Source organism: Pan paniscus, chromosome 8 (assembly GCF_029289425.2).
Source record: "Pan paniscus chromosome 8, NHGRI_mPanPan1-v2.0_pri, whole genome shotgun sequence".
NCBI classification, from domain to species: Eukaryota; Metazoa; Chordata; class Mammalia; order Primates; family Hominidae; genus Pan; species Pan paniscus.
The window spans coordinates 86,242,486-86,270,275 of NC_073257.2; the positions used below are offsets into that span (position 1 = coordinate 86,242,486).

A 27,790-nucleotide genomic window follows, 5' to 3' on the forward strand; every position below is an offset into this window, starting at 1 on the left:
GAAGGACCTGGTCAAGTAAAAAGTAGAGGATTATTGAAAATAGAGGCACCTCATCAAACCCAATAGCTTGAATGTGGCCAGATCTTGGGCAACTGGAAGCCCCTCCCTCCACCTCTTAGTCGCTGTGTGGGATCCTCTATGTCTGTTTCACCCTGTGTGTTGACTTAGTTTATTTATCTGGGGGTTTTGCCTCTGGCTGTGAGCTACCACGGCCCAGGCTTAATCACTTTCCAGCTCCAGATACCATCACTGGTTGACTATGCAGTGTTTTTGAAATATGGACCCATGATTATCTGCCTAAGAATCATCTGAGAAGGTCATTAAAAATGCAGACCCCTTGACCCCACCCCAGACATACTTAATTGGAATCACTTTTGATGGTGGGTTTAACAATCTGTATTTAAAAATAAGATCTCCGGTGACTTTTATCCACACTGGACTTTGAGAACCCCCAGAATCTAATTGAGTGCCTTGCCTGACTGTGGGTATGTTGTCCTTGAGGTAGATAACCACTCAGTTTAATCAGTTATGGCAAGGACTGGGGATTATGTGATACCAAATGTATAGTAGTTTATGAATGAAGGCTGGGCACGGTGGCTCATGCCTGTAATCCTAGCACTTTGGGAGGCTGACGTGGGCACATCACCCGAGGTCAGGAGTTCGAGACCAGCCCAGTCAACATGGTGAATACCCGTTTCTACTAAAAATAGAGAAATTAGCTGGGTGTGGTGGTGGGCACCTATAATCCTAGCTACTCAGGAGGCTGAGACAAGAGAATGGCTTGAACCCGAGAGGCAGAGGTTGCAGTGAGCCGAGATCGTGCCACTGCACTCCAGCCTGGGCAACACAGCGAGACTCCATCTCAAAACAAAACAAGAAAAAGTGTGGCGACTCTGAAGTCACAGTGCTGGGTTTGAATCCTGACTCTATCAAAGTAAATAATGGGACATTGGGCAAGTTATCCAACCTCATACCTCCATTTTGTTTCTTTAATAATGAGGATAATACTGTTATTTACATCATAGGGTTGTTGTAAGGATTAAATAATATAAGGCAACTGCTTATGGCTGGGTGTGGTAGGTCATGCCTATAATCCCAGCACAGGACTCTGGGAGGCCCAGGTGGTAGGATCACTTAAACCCAGGAGTTAAGGACCAGCTTGGGAAACATCGGGAGAATGTTTCCTATCTCCACAAAATATTTTTTTTTAAATTAGCCAGGTGTGGTGGTGGATGCCTATAGTCCCAGCTACCTGGAAGGCTGAGGCAGGAGGATTGCTGCAGTGAGCCCTGGGAGGTCAAGCCTGCTGTGAGCCATGATCTCACCACTGCATTCCAGCCGGGGTGATGGAGCGAAACCCCTCTCAAAACAAAAAACAAACAACAACAAAAAATTGCTTGTAACAGTACCTGGCAGAATTAGGACTCAAAAGATAGTACTACTACTAGTTTGACTGTAACTGTTTCAGCTGCTCCTACAACAAACATGGCTGCCTGGGCCCACCCAGTTCCAGAGGAAACTAGTGTTTTCAGAGGTGGCAGGCAGAGGGTGCCGCTAACCTAGTGATGATTGATTGAGCTCAGCTAACCAAATGATTGATTTGAGCTTTACTGATGCAAACTCATATTTAATGTCTTAACTAGGACAAAATAATCTGAATGTAAATTATTAATTTCTTATGTAAGGGCCAAATAAATAAACCACTCCTTTCAAACCAAATTAATAATAATCAGGAGCAATTTGTCATCCTATTAGCATTTGTCATTAGCAGCTAAGTGATCTCAATGTAAATAGTGTTTATGTGTGACAGGATGGCTGTCTTTTTCTCTGTAGGGGGAAAGGAGATTCTCCAGAGGCTCGAGCCTTGGCCAAACAGGTGGCCACGGCCCTGCAGAACCTGCAGACCAAAACCAACCGGGCTGTGGCCAACAGCAGACCGGCCAAAGCAGCTGTACACCTTGAGGGCAAGATTGAGCAAGCACAGCGGTGGATTGATAATCCCACAGTGGATGACCGTGGAGTCGGTAAGGGCAGCAGTGCACTATAACCTCATTAAATTGGTCTCAGTGCAAATAAGCAAGTTGTTCATAGGGGTCCTGTAACATCTGTAATTAGGTAAGGGTTCTTTAGCTGCTGCTAAGTAACTGTGATTCCATTTCCAAATGCAGCCAGTAAAATTCCTGTGATGTAATCAAGAAGCAGACCAGGCATGGTGGCTCATGTTTGTAATCCAAGTGCTTTGGGAGGCTAAAGTAGGAGGATCACTTGCGCCCAGGAGTTTGAGACCAGCCAAGCAACATAGCAAGACCATCTCTGTACAAAAATAAAAGAGTAAAGAATTGGCTGGGCATAGTGATGCTCACCTGTAGTCACACCTTTCCAGCTACTTGGGAGGCTGAGGTGGGAGGATCGCTTGAGACCAGGAGTTCCAGTCTGTAGTGAGCTATGATCACACCACTGCATTCTAACCTCAGTGACAGAGAGAGAGACCATGTCTCTTTAAAAACAAAACAAAAAAGAACAAAATTCTAAGTTAGTTATACCCAGTGTTGTGAGGAGTTGGAGAATTGGGCACATATATAATTTACTGGAGAAATAAATTAGTACAAACTTTCTAAATTTGGTATTAGATGTCAAGAGCTTTAAACAAAGTTCATACCCATTGACTCAGGAAATTAAGGGTTTTTTCCCTAAGAAATAATTAGAGATCTTTCTAAGAAGTTGCATACAGGAATATATGCATACAGCATAAATGTTTAATAATAACTGACTTGTGAAATAATTATTGTTAATATGATAAAATATTACATAGATTTTAGATCATGATTTTAAAAGATAGTGAAATAAAAATAAAGTGTTAAATAAAAAGAACTGGCTGGGTGCGGTGGCTCATCCCTGTAATCCCAGCACTTTGGGAGGCCGAGGTGGGTGGATCGCCTGAACTCAGGGGTTTGAGACCAGCCTGGGCAACATAGTGAGACCCTGTCTCTCTAAAAAAAACCAATTAGCCAGGTATGGTGGTGCACACTTGTAGTTCCAGCTACTTGAGAGGCTGTGGTGGGAGGGATTGCTTGAGCCGGCAGGTCAAGGCTGCAGTGAGCTGTTGTTGTTCCACTGCACTCCAGCTTGGGTGATAGAGCAAGACGCCACATCACACCACAGAATGGCATTGCAATTGTCTCCTCTGGGTCTTGTAAGTTTCATTGTTTTTCTCTTGGTCCAGGTCAGGCTGCCATCCGGGGGCTTGTGGCCGAAGGGCATCGTCTGGCTAATGTTATGATGGGGCCTTATCGGCAAGATCTTCTCGCCAAGTGTGACCGAGTGGACCAGCTGACAGCCCAGCTGGCTGACCTGGCTGCCAGAGGGGAAGGGGAGAGTCCTCAGGCGCGAGCACTTGCATCTCAGCTCCAAGACTCCTTAAAGGTAGAAGTCAGGAGCACGTATCATTTTACTTTTTATGCTTCCTATTATTGAAAGACGAGGGAAGGAAGAGAGAGTTTTGAAAAATACATAATTTCTGGGGTCTAGGGAAAATGAAAAGAGTGTGACCAAAGATATAAGGAAATCTAGAGCTTATTAGGAAAAAGCTTGCTGGTATATAGTAGCAACTAAATTTGTGTTTTCCAAATTCCACTCAGTCAAGAGCCCTTTCGTGATTTTTGCTCTATCCACATACCATCTGTACTTTTATTTAGCCAATATTTTTCTTAAAATGGACTTCTTTTTTTTTTTTTTTAAATGGACTTCTTTTTAAAACTTAAATTTATTTAAGAGAAAACTCTGTGGGCCGGGCATGGTGGTACATGCCTGTAATCTCAGCTACTTGGGAGGCTGAGGTGGGAGAATCACCTGAACCTGGGAGGCAGAGGTTGAAGATCACGTCACTGCACTCCAGCCTGGGTGACAGAGCGAGACTCCATTTCAAATAAATAAATAAATAAATAAATGAAAGAAAACTTTGTAATCCTGAAATCTTGGGTTTGATAAGCTAGTTGTATTTTTTCTATTATCCTTTAAAAGAAACACATAATTATTAAAATAAAAACATTTGCCCATATAACACCTAAAATTATCTCAGGTATCACCAGCTAGTTTATGCTGCCCACCTTGCAAAACAATGAGGGTGATGGAGACTTCTTTGTATATATCCAGAAAACTTAAATTGGATTAAATGTGATGACTATGAAAAAGAGCTTGTTCATGGCTTCTAAGAATACTCTTATTTAGACCCATGTTGAGAAATTGATACAGATATTTGTTATTGAGTTTTTCTAGAAAACTTAATTGAAAGAACCTGGATTAAAAAATTCCCATTCTTGATTTCTTTCCTCTTAAGACAATAAATTGCTTAGAATTTGGCACTACATCCACCAAACAATCCTTACAGTTACTGTGATCGTTATCAGGCCCCGCCAGCACTGGCAATGGTGTGGAACTCTAGCCCATCTCTGGGCCTTCTTTGGGCTCAACCTCATGATTCTCAGTATCATTTCATGGAGGCCACCAAAAAAGGAAGTAGGGTTCCTTGATTGAGTGGAACAGTCTCTAGGGACATGTGGGTCATGTCTTATTTCTACTACACCACTAATGTCTTACAGGGCAGGATTCATAAATTACACCTGTTCTGTGCTAGCTCAGTGCTTTGTACACAGTTAACAAATATTTATTGAATGAAAGACTGAATAGATGAATGAATGTCAGTGAAGTAAGGGCATTAGTAGATATGCTTTGAGGATGTATCTGGACATTTTCATATGTAAACAATCTTTTTAAGGATCTAAAAGCTCGGATGCAGGAGGCCATGACTCAGGAAGTGTCAGATGTTTTCAGCGATACCACAACTCCCATCAAGCTGTTGGCAGTGGCAGCCACGGCGCCTCCTGATGCGCCTAACAGGGAAGAGGTGGGTATCTGAGGTCTTCCATTTTTCTGTCAGCCTGTGCTATAGGTATATGTAAAGGTGAAATGTGATTACAGTGGACATCAGGATCAGTGGTTGGGAAACTGTAGATGAAGGGTGGAAGAGCAGAACAGGGAAAGCCCTACCACCTCTACTTTTAGTCTCCACATATATCAGTGAGGAATATCTTTAGTTGCAAGCAATAGAAGACCTGACCATCAGAGATGAAAACAACCGGGTTTGTTTTCATCACAAACCAAGAAACATGGAAGTAGGTGGCTTTGGCATTGGTTCAGCAGCTAAATATCATGAAAGCTGGCATTTCTATGATTTTCTAGGTCATTTTCTCAGGGTGTGGGATGGCATCATGTTAAAGGCAGGAAGAAATGAAGAATGGGGGTACTCCAGTCACAACTGTGCCTTTCGAGTCAGGATGATCTTTTTAAATCAATCGATGTCATTCTTATACTCAGACCCTTCCAATGACTCCCCGCTATCCCAGAGTAAAACCAGAGTGCTAACAATGAAGAAAATTGCCAGCGATGTGCTGGTAAGCCAACTCTCCAGGAAAACAAAAAACCTTGATTTGTAATGTTTGTTGATTTCCATTATGTAAATACTCCCACGGTGGCTGTTTCAACATGAAGTCACTGAAACCTGAGTTGGGAAGAGATGGACATGTTTCGCTCCTGTGAGCTGGCACGAGTCGGTACAGGTGGCTTTAGCACACCACTGGATCTGGTCCCCATCCATTTCTTTGCTCTCGTGTGGTACCACTCTTCCCCCTCATGCTACATCTGTATGTACCTCCTTGAATTGTATTCCTAGTGTGTATTTATGTTCTAATCTTGGGGCCTTTGCACTCGTTTGTTCCAGTCTTCTCCAGATAACCATATCTATTAGTTACTGTCTTTCTTCAGCTTTCTACTGAAATGTCACTTTCGGGTGACCACTAAGATAACACCACCACCCCAACTACTATCCCCATGGATTTCTTCATCTCCATATCCTACTTTTTCACTTAGCATTTATCAACATTTAATGTATTTACCCATTTTTCATTTTTGGTTTGTCTGTCTCCCTCCCACTACCATGAAAGCTCCATGCAGGGAGGGACTTTATTCTGTCATTGCCTTATTCCCCCTTCTTGGAACAGTGCCTGCCACATTGTTGGTGCTGAATGAGTGAAAATAGAGGCTTTCCTAGAAATTGTCCAGGAGAGCTTTGCTATGCCTCATTGGCTTGAACTCTGTCTCATGGCCACCCTAGCTGCAAAGGAGTTTAGGAAAGCAAGTATTTGGTTTTCCAGCCTTTATAGTATTGGCAGCGAATGAGAAGGGGTTTGGGTCAGGTACCCAAGACAGTGTAGAACTGGTAGGTGGAGGTTTTTGTTATTATGTGCTGATTACCCCAGTTTTCTTTCTGTAACCTGAGTTACTAGGCAGTTCAGTACTTAGGCTGAGATGATTTGCTATTTTTTTAATTCCAGACTTCTCTTTCAGGCTAGTAGATACATCTAGGTGGGCCTCTCCACCTAGAGTTGTCATTGACTTTTCCCTTCCCCACACCCGTTCATACAAATAAACAACTAAGGCACACTCATTTAATCTCACATCCATTTTCTGTTCATATTGCCATAGCTCTAATTATTTTCCTAGTCCCCTAGTCCCCCTAGAGCTATGACTGCATAGCTCTAACCGGTCTTCTTTGACTCTTTCACTAGGCCATCAATCAAATAAAAATACAACCTGACTCTGACATTCTCCTGCTTAAACTCTTCAGTGGGGCCTGTACTTTCACAGAGGATAAGGCCAGGGCTCTGTGATCTAGCTCTGACACTTCCCATACCTGTTTCCTACAAACCCCTCCCTCTCATTTCTGGCCCTAGCTATACCTAGTTGCTTGTGGTTTCCTGCACAGTCTGTCTTTTCCATGTCTTTGTTTTTTCTGTGTAATTATCTTCCCCTTCTTTTTTGGTGAATTACTATTTATCCTTCATCCTATTATCCTTTGCTTCCTAGAGAGGTTAAGTGCTTTTTCTTTTGCTCCTATAATATCAGTGCTTAGCTCTATTATTGTACATAGCACACTGTATTGTAAATCTGTTTTTGAGTGCTTTTTTCTCACTGGGCTGTGAGTTCCTTGAGATGAGGATATTGTGTTTTACTCATTTTTGTATCCTCAGCACCTGTCTCAGGGTCTGGCACATAGTAGGTGCTCAGTAAATTTTGGTTGAGTGACGAGAAAAGCAAGTTAAGCAGTTAGTTAAATCAGAAGGAGCAGCAGTCATGGTCTGGCATTGAGATGGTCAACCAAGGATATTAGGTAGGTAAAAGCCCAGGAGATCCAGAGTGTGGGAGACCAGCTAGGGTAAAAGAACTGAGGCCACGGGAAGGAGGCTAGGAGATCAGGGATTTTAGGCAGAGATTCTCAGCATTAAATGGCAGGAACCCATGTAGTTAAATCCAAACAAGAGGCTGGCGTGGGGAAGAGACTTGAGAAGATAGACACAGAACACTGGCAATGATATTGGAACTTGCTATTGAACCAAGAGACCTTTAGAGATTGTCTAGAGCCAGAACTGATCTCCAAGTTAGGCAGAAGTTGACAAAAAAGAGGACGCATTCCACTAGGCAGCTCCAGACATGTTCGTGTAGTGTATAAACCTGACCCAGTGCTGTTGGGAAGCATCAGTTCTAATAATGCAGTAAGTAATTAACTGAATGTGAAGACTAAATAAACCCCATTCTCCAAAGCTTATCTTCCAGTTTGAAGAAGATAAGCTTTTGCAAGAATCTATTCTAACAAATGACCAAAGATCTCTTGCTACTTTAAGTTTAATAGTCCCCTCCACAGTATGCAACCTTGCACAGTATTCCTGTTAAAGGAAACATTAACTTTTTTAGAATTTGAGAGCTGAATGAACAATTAAGTAGATGGTTTTGCATTTGGGGTTAATAAAAGTCAGTCATCCTTGCCCTGAGGCCTGAGTGTGAGCACCAGCTATCATTTTTCCCTTGGAGGTCAAGGGCAGAGTTTTTACAACATTAATGGTAATGGGATATATGAAGGATGCTGCTCTGGGGAGCCTGGAGCTCAATTTAGGACTGTGTGGATGTTCTGGGCTTTTAATGTACCCAGCTGCCTACAATAGAGTCTGGAGTGGGCTTGACTGTCTTCTTCAAACTAGAAGATAAGCTTTTGAGAATGGGGGTTGTTTAGTCTTCACATTCAGCAAATTACTGCAGAGTATATAATGCTCCTGCTTGTACCTGGTAAGCACTGGTTAAACTGGAAATGAAGGTTATGTGCGTGTGTGTGTGAGTGTGTTTGTGTGCATTTGCACATGATGGTGATGGCTAAACGTCTGAGGAGATCCATCAAGGCCAGGATTTGGAGTTTGACTGTTGTTTTATTAACTAGGGTTTGATGTCATCTCTAAAGTCTTTGAGCAGTTGCTGCCCTTCTTAAAGGATGAAACTTTTTCTTAGGCTGCCTGACCCATTTTATTGAAATAAATGTTCTTAATGTCTGTTTTTTCCTCAAGGTATTTGATGAGAGGGCAGCTAACTTTGAAAACCATTCAGGAAAGCTTGGTGCTACGGCCGAGAAGGCGGCTGCGGTTGGTACTGCTAATAAATCAACAGTGGAAGGCATTCAGGCCTCAGTGAAGACGGCCCGAGAACTCACACCCCAGGTTGGGTTTTGCTCATTCCTCATACAGTGTTCAGTAAAGAAAGTTAATTACAGAACAGTTTCTATATATTTTTGAATACTTACTGTAAGATGGCATAAAAAAACATATACAGGCCAGCACGGTAGCTCACACCTATAATTCCGGCACTTTGGGAGGGTGAGGCGGGAGGACTGCTTGAGCCTGGGAGTTTGAGACCAGCCTGGGCAATACAGCAAGACCCCGACTCAACCAAAAAAAAAAAAATTAGCTGGGTTTGGTGGCGCATGCCTGTGAACACAGCTATTTGTGAGGCTGAGGTGGGAGGATTATTTGAGCCCAGAAGGTTGAGGCTGCAGTAAGCTTTGATTGCCCCACTGCCCTCCAGCCTGGGGTGACAGAGCAAGACCCTGTCACCATCTTTATACATTTTCATAACATTTGAATTTTTTTTACAAGGACTATTTATTAGTTTTGAAAGTAGAAAAAATTAGTAAAGCAATCCCCTTGCCACATACACACATAACTAGGAAAATATTTGGATAATCTTTTTTTTTTTTTTTTTTTTGAGGGACAGAGTTTCGCTCTTGTCACCCAGGCTGGAGTGCAATGGTGTAATCTCAGCTCACTGCAGCCTCCACTTCCTGGATTCAAGTGGTTCTCCTGACTCTGCCTCCTGAGTAGCTGGGATTACAGGCACCCACCACCATGCCCGGCTAATTTTTCTATTTTTAGTAGAGACAGGGTTTCTCCATGTTGGCCAGGCTGGTCTTGAACTCCTGACCTCATGATCCGCCCACCTCAGCCTCCCAAAGTGCTGAGATTACAGGCATGAGCTACTGCAGCCGGCTTGGATAATCTTAAGAGGCTACTTTGTTTTGATTTTGGAGTTTATATCTTTTCTCCACATCTTCGTGAGAGTGTTTTTTTTTTTTTTTAATTGAGCTGTTTCTATAACTTTCTTTTTTCTACTTATTGTGTAACAAGGCATGGCTAGTAAGTTTGGGAGCAAAGGAAGATTGGGAAAAAAAACCAAACTGGACAGTTATTAAAAGTTTACTATGTGATAGGTTTTCTTAAAAATATTAGCTCAACATTATTTAGTGTGATGTTTGTGCAATTTTTCTTCTATTCAAATTATAGAAAATTCATTATTTTTTCATTTATTTATTCAGACATTTACTGAGTGCCTATGATACATTCAAAACTATGCTAGGCTTTATAAATTTGTGATACTGGCTTATGTGTGAACTTGTGAGGAGGTACGGGGGAAATAAACATGTCTCTGAATCATTAAACTTTTGCCTATGTGGCGTGTTAATAAATTAGATCCTTTTGTCCAACTTTTTAACTTGTCCAACTTTTACACAATTTTTCATAAGCTACAAACATGTCTAACACTCTTTAAAAGCTCCCATAAAACATGGAACATAAAATACAATTTCAATATGAAACTGAGATTCCTAAAAAGGAGGAACAGGAATCTAGGCTTATAACACCAATTATAGATAAAATGAGGACTCTGGAGACAGATTTGGACTTGAGACCTCTGTGAGTTTTTTTTTTTTCCGAGACGGAGTCTTGCTCTGTTGCCCAGGCTGGAGTGCAGTGGCATGATCTTGGCTCACTGCAACCTCCGCCTCCGGGGTTCAAGCGATTCTCTTGCCTCAGCCTCCCCAGTAGCTAAGATTACAGGCGTCCACCACCATACCTGGCTAGTTTTTTGTATTTTTATTAGAGATGGGGTTTCACCATATTGGCCCGGCTGGTCTCAAACTCCTGACCTCAAGTGATCCACCCGCCTCGGTCTCCCAAAGTGCTGGGATTATGGGTATGAGCCACTGCACCCGGCCGAGTCCTCTGTGCTCTTGATGCTTAGTCTCTCATCTGTAAAATGGAGCTAACTCCTTCCTAATGGACTCTATTTGGATTAAGAATATGCATGTACAGCCTGTATCTTACCAGATATGTGGCAAATGTTAAACCTTTTTTCCCCAAATGCTGTAACTGACTGGCCAGGACCTCTTGAGCAGTCACTTAAATTTTCTGAGACTTGGGTTTTGCATCTCTAAAGTAGAGATATTAACTGTCCTGTCTCATGGGGTTGTTGTGAGGATTTTTTCTTCATATTATTCATAAATCAGTTTTGAGTACTTTTCGGTATCCTTCTTAATGGTGATTTTTAAGATGGAAGAGTTGACATCAAGTGTTTAAACATATGCCAGTTTTGTGTATGTTCTTCTGAAGTATCAAGTGGACACTCATTTACTTTGTCACTTTATTACCTTCTTAAAATCAGGCTGTGATGGTAAAACCTTCCAGTGAAGGGCCCATTCTGGGGAGCTGTTTATTGAGACCAAACCTCATGTATTCAGCCTGAAAAGAGACTTGCCACTTTCTGGCTTTACAGTGCCATCTGTAGGTAAAGAGGAGAAAGCTTAGCTGAAGGTTTGTATCTGGAGAGCAAGGGTACTCTGGTGTTTAAAGGTGTTTTGTCATTGTCAGGTGGTCTCGGCTGCTCGTATCTTACTTAGGAACCCTGGAAATCAAGCTGCTTATGAACATTTTGAGACCATGAAGAACCAGTGGATCGATAATGTTGAAAAAATGACAGGTAGAGTTTTCTATACAAATCTTGTTGTCTAATCCATGAAGAATGAGTTCTGAGAAATTGGAGCGGGACTGGTTCTGTTACTCAGCTGTAATTGGATAAAGGGCCGGTCACGTGCTGAGCAGTGTACTTGGCTCTGATTAAGGCTGCTGAGCAGTGGCGGCTTCTCATTCAAGCCTTGCAACTTTGTCAGAAGAGAGACTCTTTGAGTCTCTTTTATTTTAATGCTGCCCTCCTGGCGTGATGTTTATTGTCACCACTCCTATCTTCTCTTTGAATAGTGTCTTTGCCCAGTCCGAGCCCGAGTTTGGTTTCAGAGGCTGGGAGGCGGTGTTTGTGGATACAGTAAGTGTCCCTGTCATTTTCAGTGGGTTCACATTTCAAGGAACCACAATAGCTACCATTTAATACAACTTGTCTCAGAGTTTCCTCCAACTTATCAACTACGTAGTTTTTTTAAAAAGGAGAAACCAACCACCAGCAAACCTGTGTCTGTGCAATTGAAGTGGCACCTCTGAATCGTCTTCATTCTCTGTAAAGGGAGAGATAGGAAAGAAGGAATGAGGAATGTAGGCTTTTTGCTGTCCCTGCAGAACCTGCTGTGACTGGGGTCCATGGCAGCCCGAGATGAAAGTGGAACTCCTGAGGTGTCTGAAGAGAGGTAACAGGAATAAGAAATAGGCTGTTAGGGTTATTGGAATCCTCCGCATGGCTCATCTTGAGCACTACAAGCTGCCAACAAGCAACAGATGGCTGGGGAGTGAGACGGGCAGGGAGAAAATATTATTCACAGATAATGTGGTGGTGATGCAGTGATGGTTTCAGACATATTCCTTGTTTCCTCCCGATGTTGCATTTCTGGTTCTCTGGGGTGGATACAAGAAGGCTGGCAACCACGGTTGGTATAAATGCTGCAAATCCAGATGGGCTTTTGGGCTATGTCCTCACTGTTTTTTTTAACTGTGGTGTTTACCTGGAAGCTTTTGATTATGTAGGAAGAGTTTGAGCTGAAGAAGAGAATTCTGGATGTTATACTTTCTCATGAGAAACTTGAGTGGATAACAGTGTTTTGGAGTTTCTATTCTTCTAAATTGAAACTAAATTCCATTTCTGTTTTCCTAACAGGGCTGGTGGACGAAGCCATTGATACCAAATCTCTGTTGGATGCTTCAGAAGAAGCAATTAAAAAAGACCTGGACAAGTGCAAGGTAGCTATGGCCAACATTCAGCCTCAGATGCTGGTTGCTGGGGCAACCAGTATTGCTCGTCGGGCCAACCGGATCCTGCTGGTGGCTAAGAGGGAGGTGGAGAATTCCGAGGATCCCAAGTTCCGTGAGGCTGTGAAAGCTGCCTCTGATGAATTGAGCAAAACCATCTCCCCAATGGTGATGGATGCAAAAGCTGTGGCTGGAAACATTTCCGACCCTGGTAAGCAATGCATGGCACTATGTCTCACCTCCGCTGAGAGGTTAACTCAGGAAAGGTCGTGAGGGAATATGTACCCCACAACCACCACATACAAAGTCTGGGGGCAAAAACTATAGACACTTAGTTTGAGAATGCTAGATTAATCTTTTTCCATCCAAATCTCTGCAGTTATCAGCAGGCTTGTTGTATGTTAGTTTTTCTGGACCAACTCCTCTGTGCTTTCTTTTTTTTTTTTGAGACTCTCACCCAGGCCAGAGGGCAGTGGCATGATCTCAGCTCACTGAAACCTCCACCTTCTGGGTTCTAGCGATTCTCCTACCTCAGCCTCCCGAGTAGCTGGGATTACAGGTGTGTGCCACCATGCCTGGCTAATTTTTATGTTTTTAGTAGACAGGGTTTTCCCATGTTGGCCTGGCTGGTCTTGAATTCCTGACCTCAGGTGATCCACCCGCCTTGGCCTGTCAAAGTGCTGGGATTACAGGTGTGAGCCACCGTGCCCAACCTCTGCGCTTTTTTTTTTTTTTTTTTTTGAGACGGAGTTTTGCTCTTGTTGCCCAGGCTGGAGTACAATGGCACAATCTCGGCTCACTGCAACCTCCGCCCCTGCCTGGATTCAAGTGATTCTCCTGCCCCAGCCTCCCGAGTAGCTGGGATTACAGGCTCCCACCACCACACCCAGCTAATTTTTTGTAGTTTTAGTAGAGGCAGAGTTTCACCATGTTGGCGAGGCTGGTCTCAAACTCCAGACCTCAGTTGATCCACCCGCCTTGGCCTCCCAAAGTGCTGGGATTACAGGCATCCAGCCTGTGCTTTCTTAATATGGTCTGGCTAAATAGCTCCTCACCTTGTTCAGTCATTATTTTGGAAAATTTTCAAAAGATGCATGATAACCAATTTACCATCCATTTAGTTTATGTAACTGGTGTTAACTTCTCTTCGGCTTTTCTTAAAATGCTTTTTTTTCTTTGTAAAGCATTCTCAGTTTCTATCAAATCTGGAGGGCTTAAGTTGATCTGTGGGTCTCCTAGGCCCTACACCTAAAGAAAATCTGGGTTTTCTTTAGGTGAATTTTGATCATATTTTTGGTACTACCATGGCAGATCATAATTGGAGCTGCTCCTTTGGTTGAAATCATCTGAATTCCTTCCTGTTTTGAACATCTGATGTTTTCAGTCTTGTCTATGAGTAGAATGCAGTCAATGCAAGAGAGTAGGAAGGAGGGGCTCCCCTATCCATCTCTGGTTCAGGCAGAATCTTTCTAATATCCAAAACCCATTATCACTAAGGACATGCTTGGTTTCCTAATTGGAGTTTCTAATAGTAGAGTAGATTCCTGAATTCCAGGCAACTGAACAGAGTAGCGCAGCTCAGCATAAGGGTTAACATACTGAATGCCAAGGACAGCAAAGGAGTAGAGAGAAAGGTGAGAAGTACTTCAGGAAATGTATGTCCAATCTGAAACTGACATCTCCCATGTTCTGAGTTGGGCAGGCTTATCTCTTGACTGCCTCATCATAAGAGAGGTGATGGATGCCACCTGAGCCCAAAGTGTTCATGCCCAGGGATCTCCTGGGTACTTTTTAGTTGTACAGCCAAGAAGGCACCCTGAACACTAAAAGAACAGCTGGTTTGTGATGCTTCCAATGCTCTGCAGGCCTCAGGGCATCTGCCTTGTCCTGCCTCCCCCCTTCTTCAATCACTGCCCGTGATATTTACTGGCAGCTTCACATCCAGCTTTTGTTCATGGAACCAGTTCTTCTGCTGCACAGACAGTGCTTTGGGGCACTGACCCACCCAGCTGAAAGTGAGGATGTCTTGTGTTTAGGACTGCAAAAGAGCTTCCTGGACTCAGGATATCGGATCCTGGGAGCTGTGGCCAAGGTCAGAGAAGCCTTCCAACCTCAGGAGCCTGACTTCCCGCCGCCTCCACCAGACCTTGAACAACTCCGAGTAAGTAAATTCAGATATGCAGAGAATTGAGCAGGAAGGTGTTGAGACTGCAGCAAGAGAGAGGTAGATTGTGTTTTAGAGCCTCCATCACTAGGTGGCTTCGTTTAGCTTTCATTTGAAGCTTAGTGGGAGGCAGATCTCGATTTTCATTCCTAAATCCAGTGGAGTTATAACCTAGTGCTTATATGCATGGGGTGTGTGTGTGTGTGTAGTACTGGTGTGTGTGGTAGTGGCTTGCTGTGATGGGGAGCGGCTGGAGCAGAGGAGCTGGCTTTGGTAAGTGTGGATGTGATGAGTGATGAGGTAGTGCATTGTGGTAAAATAATCTGCACAGCTTGGAGTAAGGAGATTTGGTGTGTTCTTAGTTGATAATGGTAGAACCGAGGTGGTTGAAATCTTGTGTTGGTTCTTTCCTTTATTTGACTTTTTTTTAAGTAACAAGATACATGCTTTTAAAAAATTTTTCCCTAACTATAATTTAAGATCTTTAGATACCTTCCCCACTACCCCCCGCAAGTACTGTGAATATATTTTTACATGGTGTAGGAAGAAGCTAGCTAGGCAGTATGTTGCAGACACAAATTCCAGAAACAGAAATAGTGATTATTTCTAGACACTTATTCCAACTAACAGTATTAGAAATACCTTGACTTTGTAAATAACTTATCAAGGCAATAATCTGATTTACTTTCCCATATTTAATGTCAGTAAAAGATGTTAAGTTTCTAAGTTGGTTGAGTACAAAATTGGGTCATCGCACACACAGCTAAGGAACAGTGTTTCCCAGCCTTCAACGCGTCTTAGATTCTTCCCAGCTGGGTGCTTGGTGGGTGTTTAGAGCTGGGAGAGAGGGCTATTCCTGGGAATGGCTTCTTATGTGAGCAACAGAGTTATGTCATTTAGAATCTGGATCTTAGAGGTCGTTTGGTCTAGCTACCCCTCAGTGACAGATGAGGAACCTCAGGCCAAGGGGAGAAGTTACTTGCCTATGTAGCTGCTTTTTGGTAGAACCAGGACCACAACTTACATCTTCTGTAGGGACTTTTTGAGAATCCTTCATCTGGTAGCACTGTGTACACTTGCCTGGGATGCAACCAAAACAGTAGCTGCAAGCCTTTTTTTTTTTCTTTTTTTCTTGTTTTGAGACGGAGTCTTGCTCTGTCGCCCAGGCTGGAGCGCAGTGGCATGATCTCAGCTCACGGCAACCTCTGCCTCCCGGGTTCAAGCAATTCTCCTGCCTCAGCTTCTTGAGTAGTTGGGATTATAGGCACATGCCACCATGCCCAGCTAATTTTTGTGTTTTTAGTAGAGATGGGGTTTCACCATTTTGGGCAGGCTGGTCTCGAACTCCTGACCTCAGGTGACCCACCTGCCTTGGCCTCCCAAGGTGCTGGGATTATAGGCGTGAGCCACTGCGCCCGGCCACTGCTAGCTTTTTGTAGAGAAACCTGCTTCTGTTGAGATTGAAGCAGGTGGTCCTTGTGGCTCAGTGTGGGTGGTCTTACGTGGAGTCAATGTGGGTGGGTTTTCTAGGGATGCTTTTTAGAAGAAAGGAAAGAATTCCAGGGGGGAGTAGTTTTAGGACTTTACTTACAACTTGTTTTCTCTTTTTTAGCTAACAGATGAGCTTGCTCCTCCCAAACCACCTCTGCCTGAAGGTGAGGTCCCTCCACCTAGGCCTCCACCACCAGAGGAAAAGGATGAAGAGTTCCCTGAGCAGAAGGCCGGGGAGGTGATTAACCAGCCAATGATGATGGCTGCCAGACAGCTCCATGATGAAGCTCGCAAATGGTCCAGCAAGGTAAGTAGTGAAGCTTTTCTTGTTGAGAAAGGATGTCTTCTCGGAAAGGATGAAGGACCATGAAAGACCCAGAAAGAAGAGTCTATTTGGAGTCACCCTCTCTCTCTCCTTTGGTTCCTGTGTTGCCAATAGCATATTCCTCTTCTTACCTGTGCTTTAGTGAGATGTTTCTGACACCTGATGGTTTCTCCTTCAAGCTTGCAAAAGCCAGAGTCAGGGTGCCTGTGATTTGAGAAGAGGGTTCCTGTCCTTTGTCCATTAGAGTGCCAGCTGCCTTGACCTTAGCATTTGGGGCCTTTTAGAAATTGCTTATCTTTCTTGGAACTGCAAATGTTTTTAGATGCTACATTGCTAATGATCAGAGCTCCAAATATGAATTGTGTGGGCTGTGCTAAAGCTAGATGAAATGTTTGCATTTTCTTTCTGTTTTTTTTTTTTTTTTTCCACAGAAGCAAGTAGATTGGTATCTTAGAAGCCATGTGCTTTTGTCCTTTCTCAGAATCATTTCACCTGTCAACTCAAGACAGCTCCAGGCTGTCTCTTACTCAGCAAATCTGAAGGTGTAAATATTAATGTGGTTGGTAAAAATATGGATGCTACAGCAGTCTTGCCCTATGAATAACTTTTGCCTATTTTCCCCTAAATGATGAAAAGTGAGCAGTAGCTTTTCTAGATAAGAGGAATATTATTGCTAACCCTGCAGTGAAAGGTAGCTCTTAGTTCTAAACTGTTTCTAATATGACCCTAGATCTTTTTTTTAATGTTTTTATGACCTTAGATCTTTATTCCCACCACCTATTTGCCTTTATTCTTTACACATCCTCAAAGCTTTCAAGCTCTTGTGTCGATTGTACTTCCTCAGGGACCTCCTGCACCTGCAGCTGATCTTGGATTTTTTTCAGGCTGGGAAATTCACATTGGTTTTTAACTCTGTATTTTGCTGAACTGTTAGCTGTGAGCCCAGGTTCTAAGAAGGAAGGGAGACTTTGCTGGTGTTGGACCTGACCTGTAGAATTATTTATAATGGTATCTCTCCAACTGCATGTGGCAGAGCCCCACTGTGCATGGGGAGTGGGGGAGGGTGACAGTGAAGATTTTAAAGGAAATTTAAATTTCATTACAATGAACCAAAATACACTATGCAGAACAAAAAATATACATGAATTATTTAAAAAAACAAACAAACTTAAAAGCAGACAGCATTGGCCCACATTACTTGCCCCACTCTGCCATTTGTGGCCAGAAGTCCTGAGGTCTGTCTCCTGAAGTGTGCAAGATCAGGAGTTTGCTGACTTTGAGTTGTGTGAAGTCAGAAGCTACTTGAACCATGTGTGTACTGGGCTGGGGAGGAATATCTGTTCGTGTGTCTGTCAACCTATCTGTCTTTGTACACTGTGGGACTCTGAGCCTTAGCAGCAGTGAGCTGGCTTTTCTTCTGAGCAGCAGAGATGGGTCTTGGTTGAGTTTAGGCAAAAGAGTTTAGATGGTATCTGAACCCCTTGTTGGCCCTGAATCCTCCAACATTGTCACCCTTTGGAGTCAGGTTTCATGTGCAGGTTAAGACTTTTAGGAGTGGTAACAACCTCAAAGAAAATTCCATATAAACTACTTCCTCTTGAGTACAGATGTTTGATGTAAAGAACCTGTATTCATCATTCTTTGTATAAATGGTTTGGCTTCATTGTGGCAGTTTTTAATTTTCTTTCCATGTTAGTCTATTTTCAGCATCTGGCTTTTATAATCTCCATCCCTGGTTCTAAATTCATGTTCTCTCCATCATGATTCTCATTCTTAAATGAGCACCATTCTTCTGAGCTTCTGTGAGCTCAGCTGCAGTCACTTGCCAAGTTCACATATTATTCTATCTGTGAACTAGATAAGCAGAGTTTGGGGCGAGTGAGAACCTATTTTGCAAGCAATTTAGGTTGTACCCAAGGAGAAGCTTTCTGAGGTGGTACTAGCAATGGATGCAAAAAGAGATGGTAGAAGCTTTGCCTCAGAAGACCTTGAGGGGATAGAGAGCTGGTCTGATGTGTGGGTGTTCCCTGAGATGGGCGGCTGACGAGGTGGCTTCTTGAGGCTCCTTACAGCTGGGTGACAGTGGGGTACTTAAGTTCTCTTCAGTCACCATTGTGTTTGTTTTTCCTGCCTCTTTCCTAGTTTGGTATTCGTTACCTCTGATGTATCATTTTTAATTCTGGGACTTTTAACTCATGAAGGAAATAATCTATGTCTGGCAGCTGCAGAGCTGACCCAAATTGCCTCCTGTGTCCCAGGAAAATGTAGAACAGTGACCATATGATCCAGCAGTGTTCACTTTGTTCTGTACAAAGTAACTTGTGTGGCTGCATTTACTTTTTCTCTCCGGATTCCTTTTAAAGGTAATTTGCTACTATCGTTTGGTTGTTTGGCTCCTCAGAAATATTCTCATGTGAGAATCACTCTTGTCAAGTTTGACTTTAGTATCAAGTATATTAAAGAAATGGATGCCACTTGCTTTCTTGGTGTAAAGATTTCTCTAGAAGCCCTTTGCCATTGGAGTGAGTCCCTTTTCTTCTCTCACCACACGGTGGCTTGGGCTGAGTGGCGCTGGAGGCTGAGAATTCCCCCTTCTGTGAAGCTTGGTACACAAGGCTCCTAGAGAACATGTTTCTTTCTCATCCTAGGCAGGCTTTGGTTACTAAACCAGCTGAAGCCCAGTTTCCCAAGTCGTATTGCTCTTACTAACACTATCCCTATTTCTCATCCTTCCCGCCATCGACAAAGCCGGGCATCCCAGCCGCTGAGGTGGGTATAGGTGTTGTAGCTGAGGCAGATGCGGCCGATGCTGCTGGGTTCCCTGTCCCCCCTGACATGGAAGACGATTACGAACCTGAGCTGCTGTTAATGCCATCCAATCAGCCGGTCAACCAGCCCATTCTGGCCGCGGCTCAGTCCTTGCATCGGGAAGCTACCAAGTGGTCTAGTAAGGTACTGATCAGCACCCCCAGTTGGGGGCTGCTCCATATGCATCCGGCCATGTGCAGCCTTGACACATTGCATCACTCATGATCTGTGCTGGTCCTGTGAGTCTGAGCAGGGCGGGCATCTGTCTGTCTGCACCATGTTGTTAGGACTGGCTTCACAAGTTTGATAGGTCTGCTAACGCCAGATTAATTGGACTGCATTTATGTTTAGGGGATGAAGAGAGATGGGGGGGGGGTCACTTTTGGAAAGGATTCCTTTTCTTACTGATTTTGTGGCCATCACTGGAAACCCCTTGGGAAGCCGTGAATGCATCTCTCAATGACTTCCAGGTCAGGAACCATGGTAGACCATTACGAGGTCACCTGGCCTGACCATTGAGCTTTGCCTGCTCCCAACTGACCCCTCACTGATGGCTCAGGGAGAGTTGATGAGGGGGAGAGGCAGCTTTATAGGGCAGGGTCTCTGGGGGAGGACTGCTTGCTGCCCTGCACTTGGCTATGTGGCAGATGCTGGCCTTGATGGGAGTCCACAGAGAATGGGGCCTCACTGACTGCTTGTCCAGGTATCTCAGTGGGAGGGAATGGGAGTGGGAAATGGAGTACTCAAGGCCACAAGACAGGCCGCCATAGAACTTTGGCCTTGGGGAATGAACCAAAGCTAGTTTGGAGAGTAGGGTGATTGGGGTGATCACTTTTCCCTTTAAAGGTGGCATGCTGCAAGAAGAAAGGCTTTGAAGAGTGATGGGTGGTCACTAACCATGGCACTGTGCTATCTTCTAACCAACGTGATGGGGTCCTGGAATGATCCTAGGTCTGCACTAGAAGAGGGAGACCCAGAGGACCTTGTCTAACATACCCCTTGCTTCTTGACTTCTTCCCATACCTGCGTTCTCTCCGGCCTCAATTACTGCCTGAGATGTTACACCCTTCCAGCATAAATGATGAACCGCTTCATGATGCCTGTAGAGGCCTCTTGCAGAGCACCCTGCAGTGGTATGGTTTGTGTATGCCTCACTGCACTGTAGAGAAATGAAGAGCATGAGGGGAAAAATGAGTAGGGCCTGGACTTTTAGCTAGTTTTGAACACTGCAGTTGCTATGACTTGGGGTTGTTAGCAGCCAAAAGAGGAGCTTTCATGAGAGGGCACAGAATAAATAACTTGTCTGTTTCTTTACTATGACCCATGAGGGTTTTAGTAAACCAAAATGTCAAGTCTAAGATAAACTGCCATTCCTTGGAGTGAGGGTTCCATTTACAGCCTGAATCACGACTTTTATTTTCCTAATGCCTTCTCTTGCATCCTCTTAGCTGAAGGTTCCTTTTAACTGGAGTCTTCACTTAGCTGAGGGGACTGAAGAATTGATTCTTTACCCTTTTACGTGGGAAAAATTAAAGCAACATGTTCGTTCAGGCTGACAGGACAAATAAGAGGCAGTAGAGGGATAGCCAGAGCAGGCTAGATCAGAAAATATCTTTTTTTTTTTTTTCCCCTCACCCAGCTGAGAATAGTTACTTGGGGTTTGAAATTCTAGTTAAGTAGCAAGAACCCTTGGCTGCTATTTGCAACAAGGTTAAGCATGAAGAGGGTGATTTCAGCATCTGGAAAGGCTCCTCTGTATTTTTCCCCTCAGGCCAGCTCTACTGCTTTCTCCCTATAGAAATGAAAGTGCCTGTTTAACCAGCTCCTTGGCCCTGTCCCCAGTTTATTGATATGATTAACCTGGAGATGCCAAAGTGCTTGTTCAGTGCTGTGCCTGGGGTGCACATCTTGCCCTTTCAGACTAATATCTGGGTCTTCCTTTTTTTTAGTCAGGAAATGTCTCTCTCCCTCTCCTTTCCCCCTCCTCTCTCCTCTCTCTTTGTTTCTCACACTGAGTGCTTGGGCGAGTGCCCTGTCTCATTCTTTTTTTTTCTTCCAGTGCTATCCGTATCACTCAAGAATGGCCCTTTTCTCCTCTTCTCACCCTTCTGGAGGGATGCTAAGGTGGCAAGCTCCCTCCTCTTCTCTGCGCTTCTCCTTCCTTCCTTAACATGGCCAGAGCGTGGGCAGAGCTCACACTGTATCTTTGCTTCCCTCTAGGGCAATGACATCATTGCAGCAGCCAAGCGCATGGCTCTGCTGATGGCTGAGATGTCTCGGCTGGTAAGAGGGGGCAGTGGTACCAAGCGGGCACTCATTCAGTGTGCCAAGGACATCGCCAAGGCCTCAGATGAGGTGACTCGGTTGGCCAAGGAGGTTGCCAAGCAGTGCACAGATAAACGGATTAGAACCAACCTCTTACAGGTACTCGGGGAAAGAGGCTGCATGTGTGTGTGTGTGTGTGCGTGTGTGTGTGTGTGTTGGAGGGGAGGGTATGAGAGGGAGAAAAGCAGGAGAGAAAAACTAGGTAAGGGAGAAAGAGGCACTTCACCGGGGACAGAAATAGCAGAAAGGGAAAAAAACAAATGTACTGGGAAAGACAGATTCAGGAAAGGTTACTTCCTAATCAAATGAATGCTTCCATTTCTAGAGAAAGGGATTGTACTGACCCTAGGGGGAAAAACAAGTGGAATTCTGCTGCTTATTTATCTAGTGCCTTTTCTGTGCCAGCCACTGGGAATACAGAGGTAGATAAGTCTTGCCTTCAAGGAGCTTGTGGGCAAGGCAAACAGAGAAACATACCAAATTAAACTTTCTCTTTAGGTATGTGAGCGAATCCCAACCATAAGCACCCAGCTCAAAATCCTGTCCACAGTGAAGGCCACCATGCTGGGCCGGACCAACATCAGTGATGAGGAGTCTGAGCAGGTATGTGGCAGCTGTTTTTGGTTTCTGGCTGGCAGCTTCTGTGCCGTTTTGCAGTAATTTAACTCTGCTTTGGGGAAATTTTACCCCTTAATCGAGTATCGAGTATTCAGTATGTGGGATGCACTCAGACTGTCTCAGGAGGGGAAAGTCTGTGTTGGATAGATACATCAGAAATTTGGAATTGGGGCCAGGTGCAGTGGCACATGCAGGTAATCCCAGCACTTTGGGAGGCTGAGGCGGGAGGATTGCTTAAGCCCAGAAGGTCAAGGCAGTAAGCTGTGATTGCACCACTGCACTGCAGCCTAGGTGACAGAGTGAGACTCTTGTCTTGAAAAAACAAAACAAAACACCAGGAATTGGGAGCCAGGTGTGGTGGTGTGCACCTGTAGTCCCAGCTACTCAGGAGGCTGAGGCAGTAGGATCATTTGAAACCAGGAGTTGAAGACTAGCTTGGGCAAAATAGCAAGACCCCATCTCAAAATAAATAAATAAATAAATAAGTAAATAAAAGGAATCTGGAATTGCTCTTGGGCAACTTTTGTCATTTTACAGATAGGAAACTGAGGTCTAGAGAGGTTAAGTGTCTGAAATAACACTATGGATCAGTGGCAGTTAGGACTCTACTCAGTTCCTTACCCTTGGAATAAGTTTGGCTCTTTTGAGGCCTCCAGTGCCTGTTCATTTCAACTCATTGTATGTTTCTGGCTGGAGAGAAGGTCAGCTTTCCAGCTCTCTGTGTGTTAGTGCCTCAGGGAGGATGAATAGTGCAGGCTTTTCCGGGGCATGAGGTAGTTAGGCCTGTGCTGAAACTGAAATGACAGCTCAAAGGAGGTGCTTCTCTTATATTCTCTTTAGGTTTCTCTGATAGAGATAGAAATAAGGATGCTGAGAAGGTTCTCTTAACCACTGCTTCCTGCATATACCTTGGCAGTCACCCAAGTTTGTCCTCCTTCCCGAAATCTTGGCCCAGGTCTTTCAGGAAACCCTCATTTGAGCACCCCTTACTCTCCTTATTTCCCCTCCGGGAGGCCCTGCTCTAAGCAAGATTCCCACATGGACTGCCCACACAGGGCTCCTCACACATGGGGTACATAGTTTTGTTGGACTAGCCACACGGGGCTCATCACACATGGGCTAAGGTGAAGCACTGTATTAGGTGTTCAGGGAGTTTAAAAAATTAAGAGACACAATTCCCCCCACCCAACGTGGGGAACTCAAAAATAGTCTGAAAGAACAACTGTTTCTGATCTCTAGGCCAGGAGATAGGGCACTGGGACACTTTAGAGGAAATAAGGCGGCCATTCTTCTTGGTGCCATTATTGTTGCTTCTGCTACCATATTCTAATCCAACAACTCTCACCCTAATCCTCTCTTCTCCCAAACCATGGGAACTGTATCTTCACACCTAACTTCCACATATTCTATGAAGGGTTTGCACACTTTGCTGTTTCTATGTCATGTGATCTCTTCTGTCCAAAGAAAGGTGGAAAAAAATGGGGAAGGAAGGGTAAGACTGAGATTCAGGCCTAATCAGAGACTTAATCAATTAACCACTAAAAATATGCCTTGAGAATATCTATTATGTTCCATTAAATATTCCAGTTTTAAAAAGGGTAGAAATTGACAGTATGGTAGAATGGAAAAAACACAGGACTGTTTGGGAGGCTGAGGCAGGAGAATCGCTTGAACCTGGGAGGCGGAAATTGCAGTGAGCCTAGATCGTGCCATTGCACTCCAGCCTAGTTAACAAGAGTGAAACTCCGTCTCAAAAAATAAAATAAAATAAAATAAAATAAAATAAAATAAAATAAAAAACAACAAAAAAAAAACCAAAACCCATAGGACTATAAGTCAGAAATCCTGAGTCCTAATCCTCACTCTATGAATGTCTCTGGGCCTGAGTCCCTTTGCTGACCAAGTGAAAAGAACAACTGATGAGGAATTCCAGCCCACAGTTACACTTACCAGAGCCTGTGAAACTGAGTGTACACATTTTATGCAGGTGTGCATTTTTTCTGGGGGAGAACTCACCGCCTTCATTAAATCCTCAAATGATGTATGACTTAAAAATAGCCAAGAATTACTGGGCTGATGAATTGCCAAGATCCTTCCTTGACTTTCTATGGTAGAGTACCAATGTGATTTCAGTCCTATAAGTTTGTGTGTTTGTTTGAAAGATTAACGTATTTAGATTTTCATGGGTTTAAAGTGGTTGGTTGCTTGGTTTGTTCATTTGGTTGTTTTTAAAATTCATTAATTAAATATTTATGAAATACCTCCTGTGTGCCAGGCGCCATCCTAAATACTGGGGGTATGACAGTGCACAAAATTGACAAAAATCTACTCTGTATAACTTAAATGTTAGTATGAAGACAGAAAAAACCCTCAAAACTCCCAAACAACCTAGGTAAAATACGTAGTGTATCAGTTCGTGATGATAGGTTCAATGGAAAAAATAAGGCCAAGCGCGGTGGCTCACGCCTGTAGTCTTAGCACTTTGGGAGGCTGAGGTGGGCAGATCACTTGAGCCCAGGAGTACGAGTCCAACCTGGGCAACATGGCGGAACCCCATCTGTACAAAAATTAAAAAATTACCCAGATGTGGCAGCATGTACCTATTGTCCCAGCTGCTCAAAGGCTGAGGCAGGAGGATCCTTGAGCCCAGGGGGCAGAGGCTGCAGTGGCCGAGATCACACCACTGCACTCCAGCCTGGATGAAAGAGAAAGACCCCATCTCAAAAAAAGAATGAGCAGGGAAATCCTCACCAAGGTGACAAGTGAGCGAAGATCTGAAGGTGAGGGGATCCCTGGGATCCCTGGGGAAAGAGCAGTCCAGGTACAGGAAACAGCAAGTCCTGAGGGAGAAGCATGTTTGAAGACCAAGAAAGAGGACATGCTGTAAGCTATCTGAAGCCACAGTATACAATCAGCGATGGCCAGTTTTGGGTTCTTTTTGGTGATCTGGGAAAACCCCTAGTGATGCAAGCAAATATGGGGGATGCCAGGTACCAGTGGGGTTAGCTGCATCCCACTCCTGGCTGAAACCTATTTTAGAGACAGGCCTGCATCAGGGACCCTGGGTAACGGAAGGTACCTTTTTCCTTGCAGGCCACAGAGATGCTGGTTCACAATGCCCAGAACCTCATGCAGTCTGTGAAGGAGACTGTGCGGGAAGCCGAAGCTGCTTCAATCAAAATTCGAACAGATGCTGGATTTACACTGCGCTGGGTTAGAAAGACTCCCTGGTACCAGTAGGCACCTGGCTGAGCCTGGCTGGCACAGAAACCTCTACTAAAAAGAAGGAAAATGATCTGAGTCCCAGGAGCTGCCCAGAGTTGCTGGGAGCTGAAAAATCACATCCTGGCCTGGCACATCAGAAAGGAATGGGGGCCTCTTCAAATTAGAAAACATTTATACTCTTTTTTCATGGACACTTTGAAATGTGTTTCTGTATAAAGCCTGTATTCTCAAACACAGTTACACCTGTGCACCCTCTATCCCAATAGGCAGACTGGGTTTCTAGCCCATGGACTTCACATAAGCTCAGAATCCAAGTGAACACTAGCCAGACACTCTGCTCTGCCCTTGTTCCCTAGGGGACACTTCCCTCTGTTTCTCTTTCCTTGGCTCCCATTCACTCTTCCAGACTCCCAAGACCCAGGGCCCAGGCAAATCAGTTACTAAGAAGAAAATTGCTGTGCCTCCCAAAATTGTTTTGAGCTTTCCATGTTGCTGCCAACCATACCTTCCTTCCCTGGGCTGTGCTACCTGGGTCCTTTTCAGAAGTGAGCTTCACTGCTACAGGGGAAGGTGGCCTCTGTGGAGCCCCAGCATATGGGGGCCTGGATTCATTTCCTGCCCTTCCTCAGTTTAATCCTTCTAGTTTCCCACAATATAAAACTGTATTTCACTGTCAGGAAGAAATCACAGAATCATATGATTCTGCTTTTACCATGCCCCTGAGCAATGTCTGTGCTAGGGAAACTTCCCGTCCCATATCCTGCCTCAGCCCACCAAGGTAGCCATCCCATGAACACACTGTGTCCTGGTGCTCTCTGCCACTGGAAGGGCAGAGTAGCCAGGGTGTGGCCCTGCCATCTTCCCAGCAGGGCCACTCCCGGCACTCCATGCTTAGTCACTGCCTGCAGAGGTCTGTGCTGAGGCCTTATCATTCATTCTTAGCTCTTAATTGTTCATTTTGAGCTGAAATGCTGCATTTTAATTTTAACCAAAACATGTCTCCTATCCTGGTTTTTGTAGCCTTCCTCCACATCCTTTCTAAACAAGATTTTAAAGACATGTAGGTGTTTGTTCATCTGTAACTCTAAAAGATCCTTTTTAAATTCAGTCCTAAGAAAGAGTGCTTGTCCCCTAAGAGTGTTTAATGGCAAGGCAGCCCTGTCTGAAGGACACTTCCTGCCTAAGGGAGAGTGGTATTTGCAGACTAGAATTCTAGTGCTGCTGAAGATGAATCAATGGGAAATACTACTCCTGTAATTCCTACCTCCCTGCAACCAACTACAACCAAGCTCTCTGCATCTACTCCCAAGTATGGGGTTCAAGAGAGTAATGGGTTTCATATTTCTTATCACCACAGTAAGTTCCTACTAGGCAAAATGAGAGGGCAGTGTTTCCTTTTTGGTACTTATTACTGCTAAGTATTTCCTAGCACATGAAACCTTATTTTTTCCCAAAGCCAGAACCAGATGAGTAAAGGAGTAAGAACCCTTGCCTGAACATCCTTCCTTCCCACCCATCGCTGTGTGTTAGTTCCCAACATCGAATGTGTAAAACTTAAGTTGGTCCTTTACACTCAGGCTTTCACTATTTCCTTTAAAATGAGGATGATTATTTTCAAGGCCCTCAGCATATTTGTATAGTTGCTTGCCTGATATAAATGCAATATTAATGCCTTTAAAGTATGAATCTATGCCAAAGATCACTTGTTGTTTTACTAAAGAAAGATTACTTAGAGGAAATAAGAAAAATCATGTTTGCTCTCCTGGTTCTTCCAGTGGTTTGAGACACTGGTTTACACTTTATGCCGGATGCGCTTTTCTCCAATATCAGTGCTCAAGACACAGTGAAGCAAATTAAAAAAAAAAAAATCCCTGAATGATGATTAGAGACATCACCGCTAAAAAACTACATTTATAAGCTAGGATTTGTTATATGCAAATATTTTCTGCCTCTTCTTTTGTTCTGTTTAAAACAATAAAATGCATTTGTATAAAAATGCTTTAAATGATGGGTATGTTACTTTAGCAAGAACTTTTAGGTCAGGTTTCTCCTTTGTTTTGATGAATAGTCAATGAAACTAATCCTCAAGATCTGGAAACTAAAGATTTTTATTTAATCCAAATGTTGCACTGGAAGAAGAAATCAACAGTGGTATATTTACTTAACAAGGATGTGTGTAATACAAGACAACCCTGGGGATTACACACTTGAAGGAATGGAAGTGGCAAAGGTTAACAGGCAGAAAGCAGCTGGATGAAAGTTTATTTTCATCTTAGAAGATTCTAGCTATCTATCTGTGGAGACCACCACTGTTCCCCGAAAAGCTAAAGTTGTTAAGTTTGTAGGAGTACCACAGGTCCTTCCCCCTGCTGCAAGACAGAGACTTGCTCTGTTGCCCAGGCTGCAGTGCAGTGGTGCAATCTCAGCTCACTG

At 43.9% G+C, this 27,790-nt stretch overlaps 1 protein-coding gene across 2 annotated transcripts in view; it reads left to right on the forward strand.

Annotated features, from left to right (window-relative positions):
* VCL (vinculin) overlaps positions 1 to 27,353 on the forward strand; it is a 120,368-nt gene extending 93,015 nt beyond the window's left edge. Inside the window, exons 11-22 of one of the 2 annotated variants that reach the window (XM_003812996.6) lie at positions 1,834 to 2,024; positions 3,224 to 3,423; positions 4,775 to 4,903; positions 8,448 to 8,597; positions 11,079 to 11,187; positions 12,310 to 12,612; positions 14,438 to 14,562; positions 16,178 to 16,363; positions 19,130 to 19,333; positions 21,410 to 21,613; positions 22,013 to 22,117; positions 25,226 to 27,353. In XM_003812996.6, the coding sequence (XP_003813044.1) occupies positions 1,834 to 2,024; positions 3,224 to 3,423; positions 4,775 to 4,903; positions 8,448 to 8,597; positions 11,079 to 11,187; positions 12,310 to 12,612; positions 14,438 to 14,562; positions 16,178 to 16,363; positions 19,130 to 19,333; positions 21,410 to 21,613; positions 22,013 to 22,117; positions 25,226 to 25,372 (2,053 nt within the window). In that variant the 3' untranslated portion in view covers positions 25,373 to 27,353. The remainder of the gene's footprint in view (positions 1 to 1,833; positions 2,025 to 3,223; positions 3,424 to 4,774; positions 4,904 to 8,447; positions 8,598 to 11,078; positions 11,188 to 12,309; positions 12,613 to 14,437; positions 14,563 to 16,177; positions 16,364 to 19,129; positions 19,334 to 21,409; positions 21,614 to 22,012; positions 22,118 to 25,225) is intronic. The other variant, XM_003812995.6, reaches the window with a different exon arrangement.
* The last annotated feature ends 437 nt before the right edge of the window (positions 27,354 to 27,790 follow it).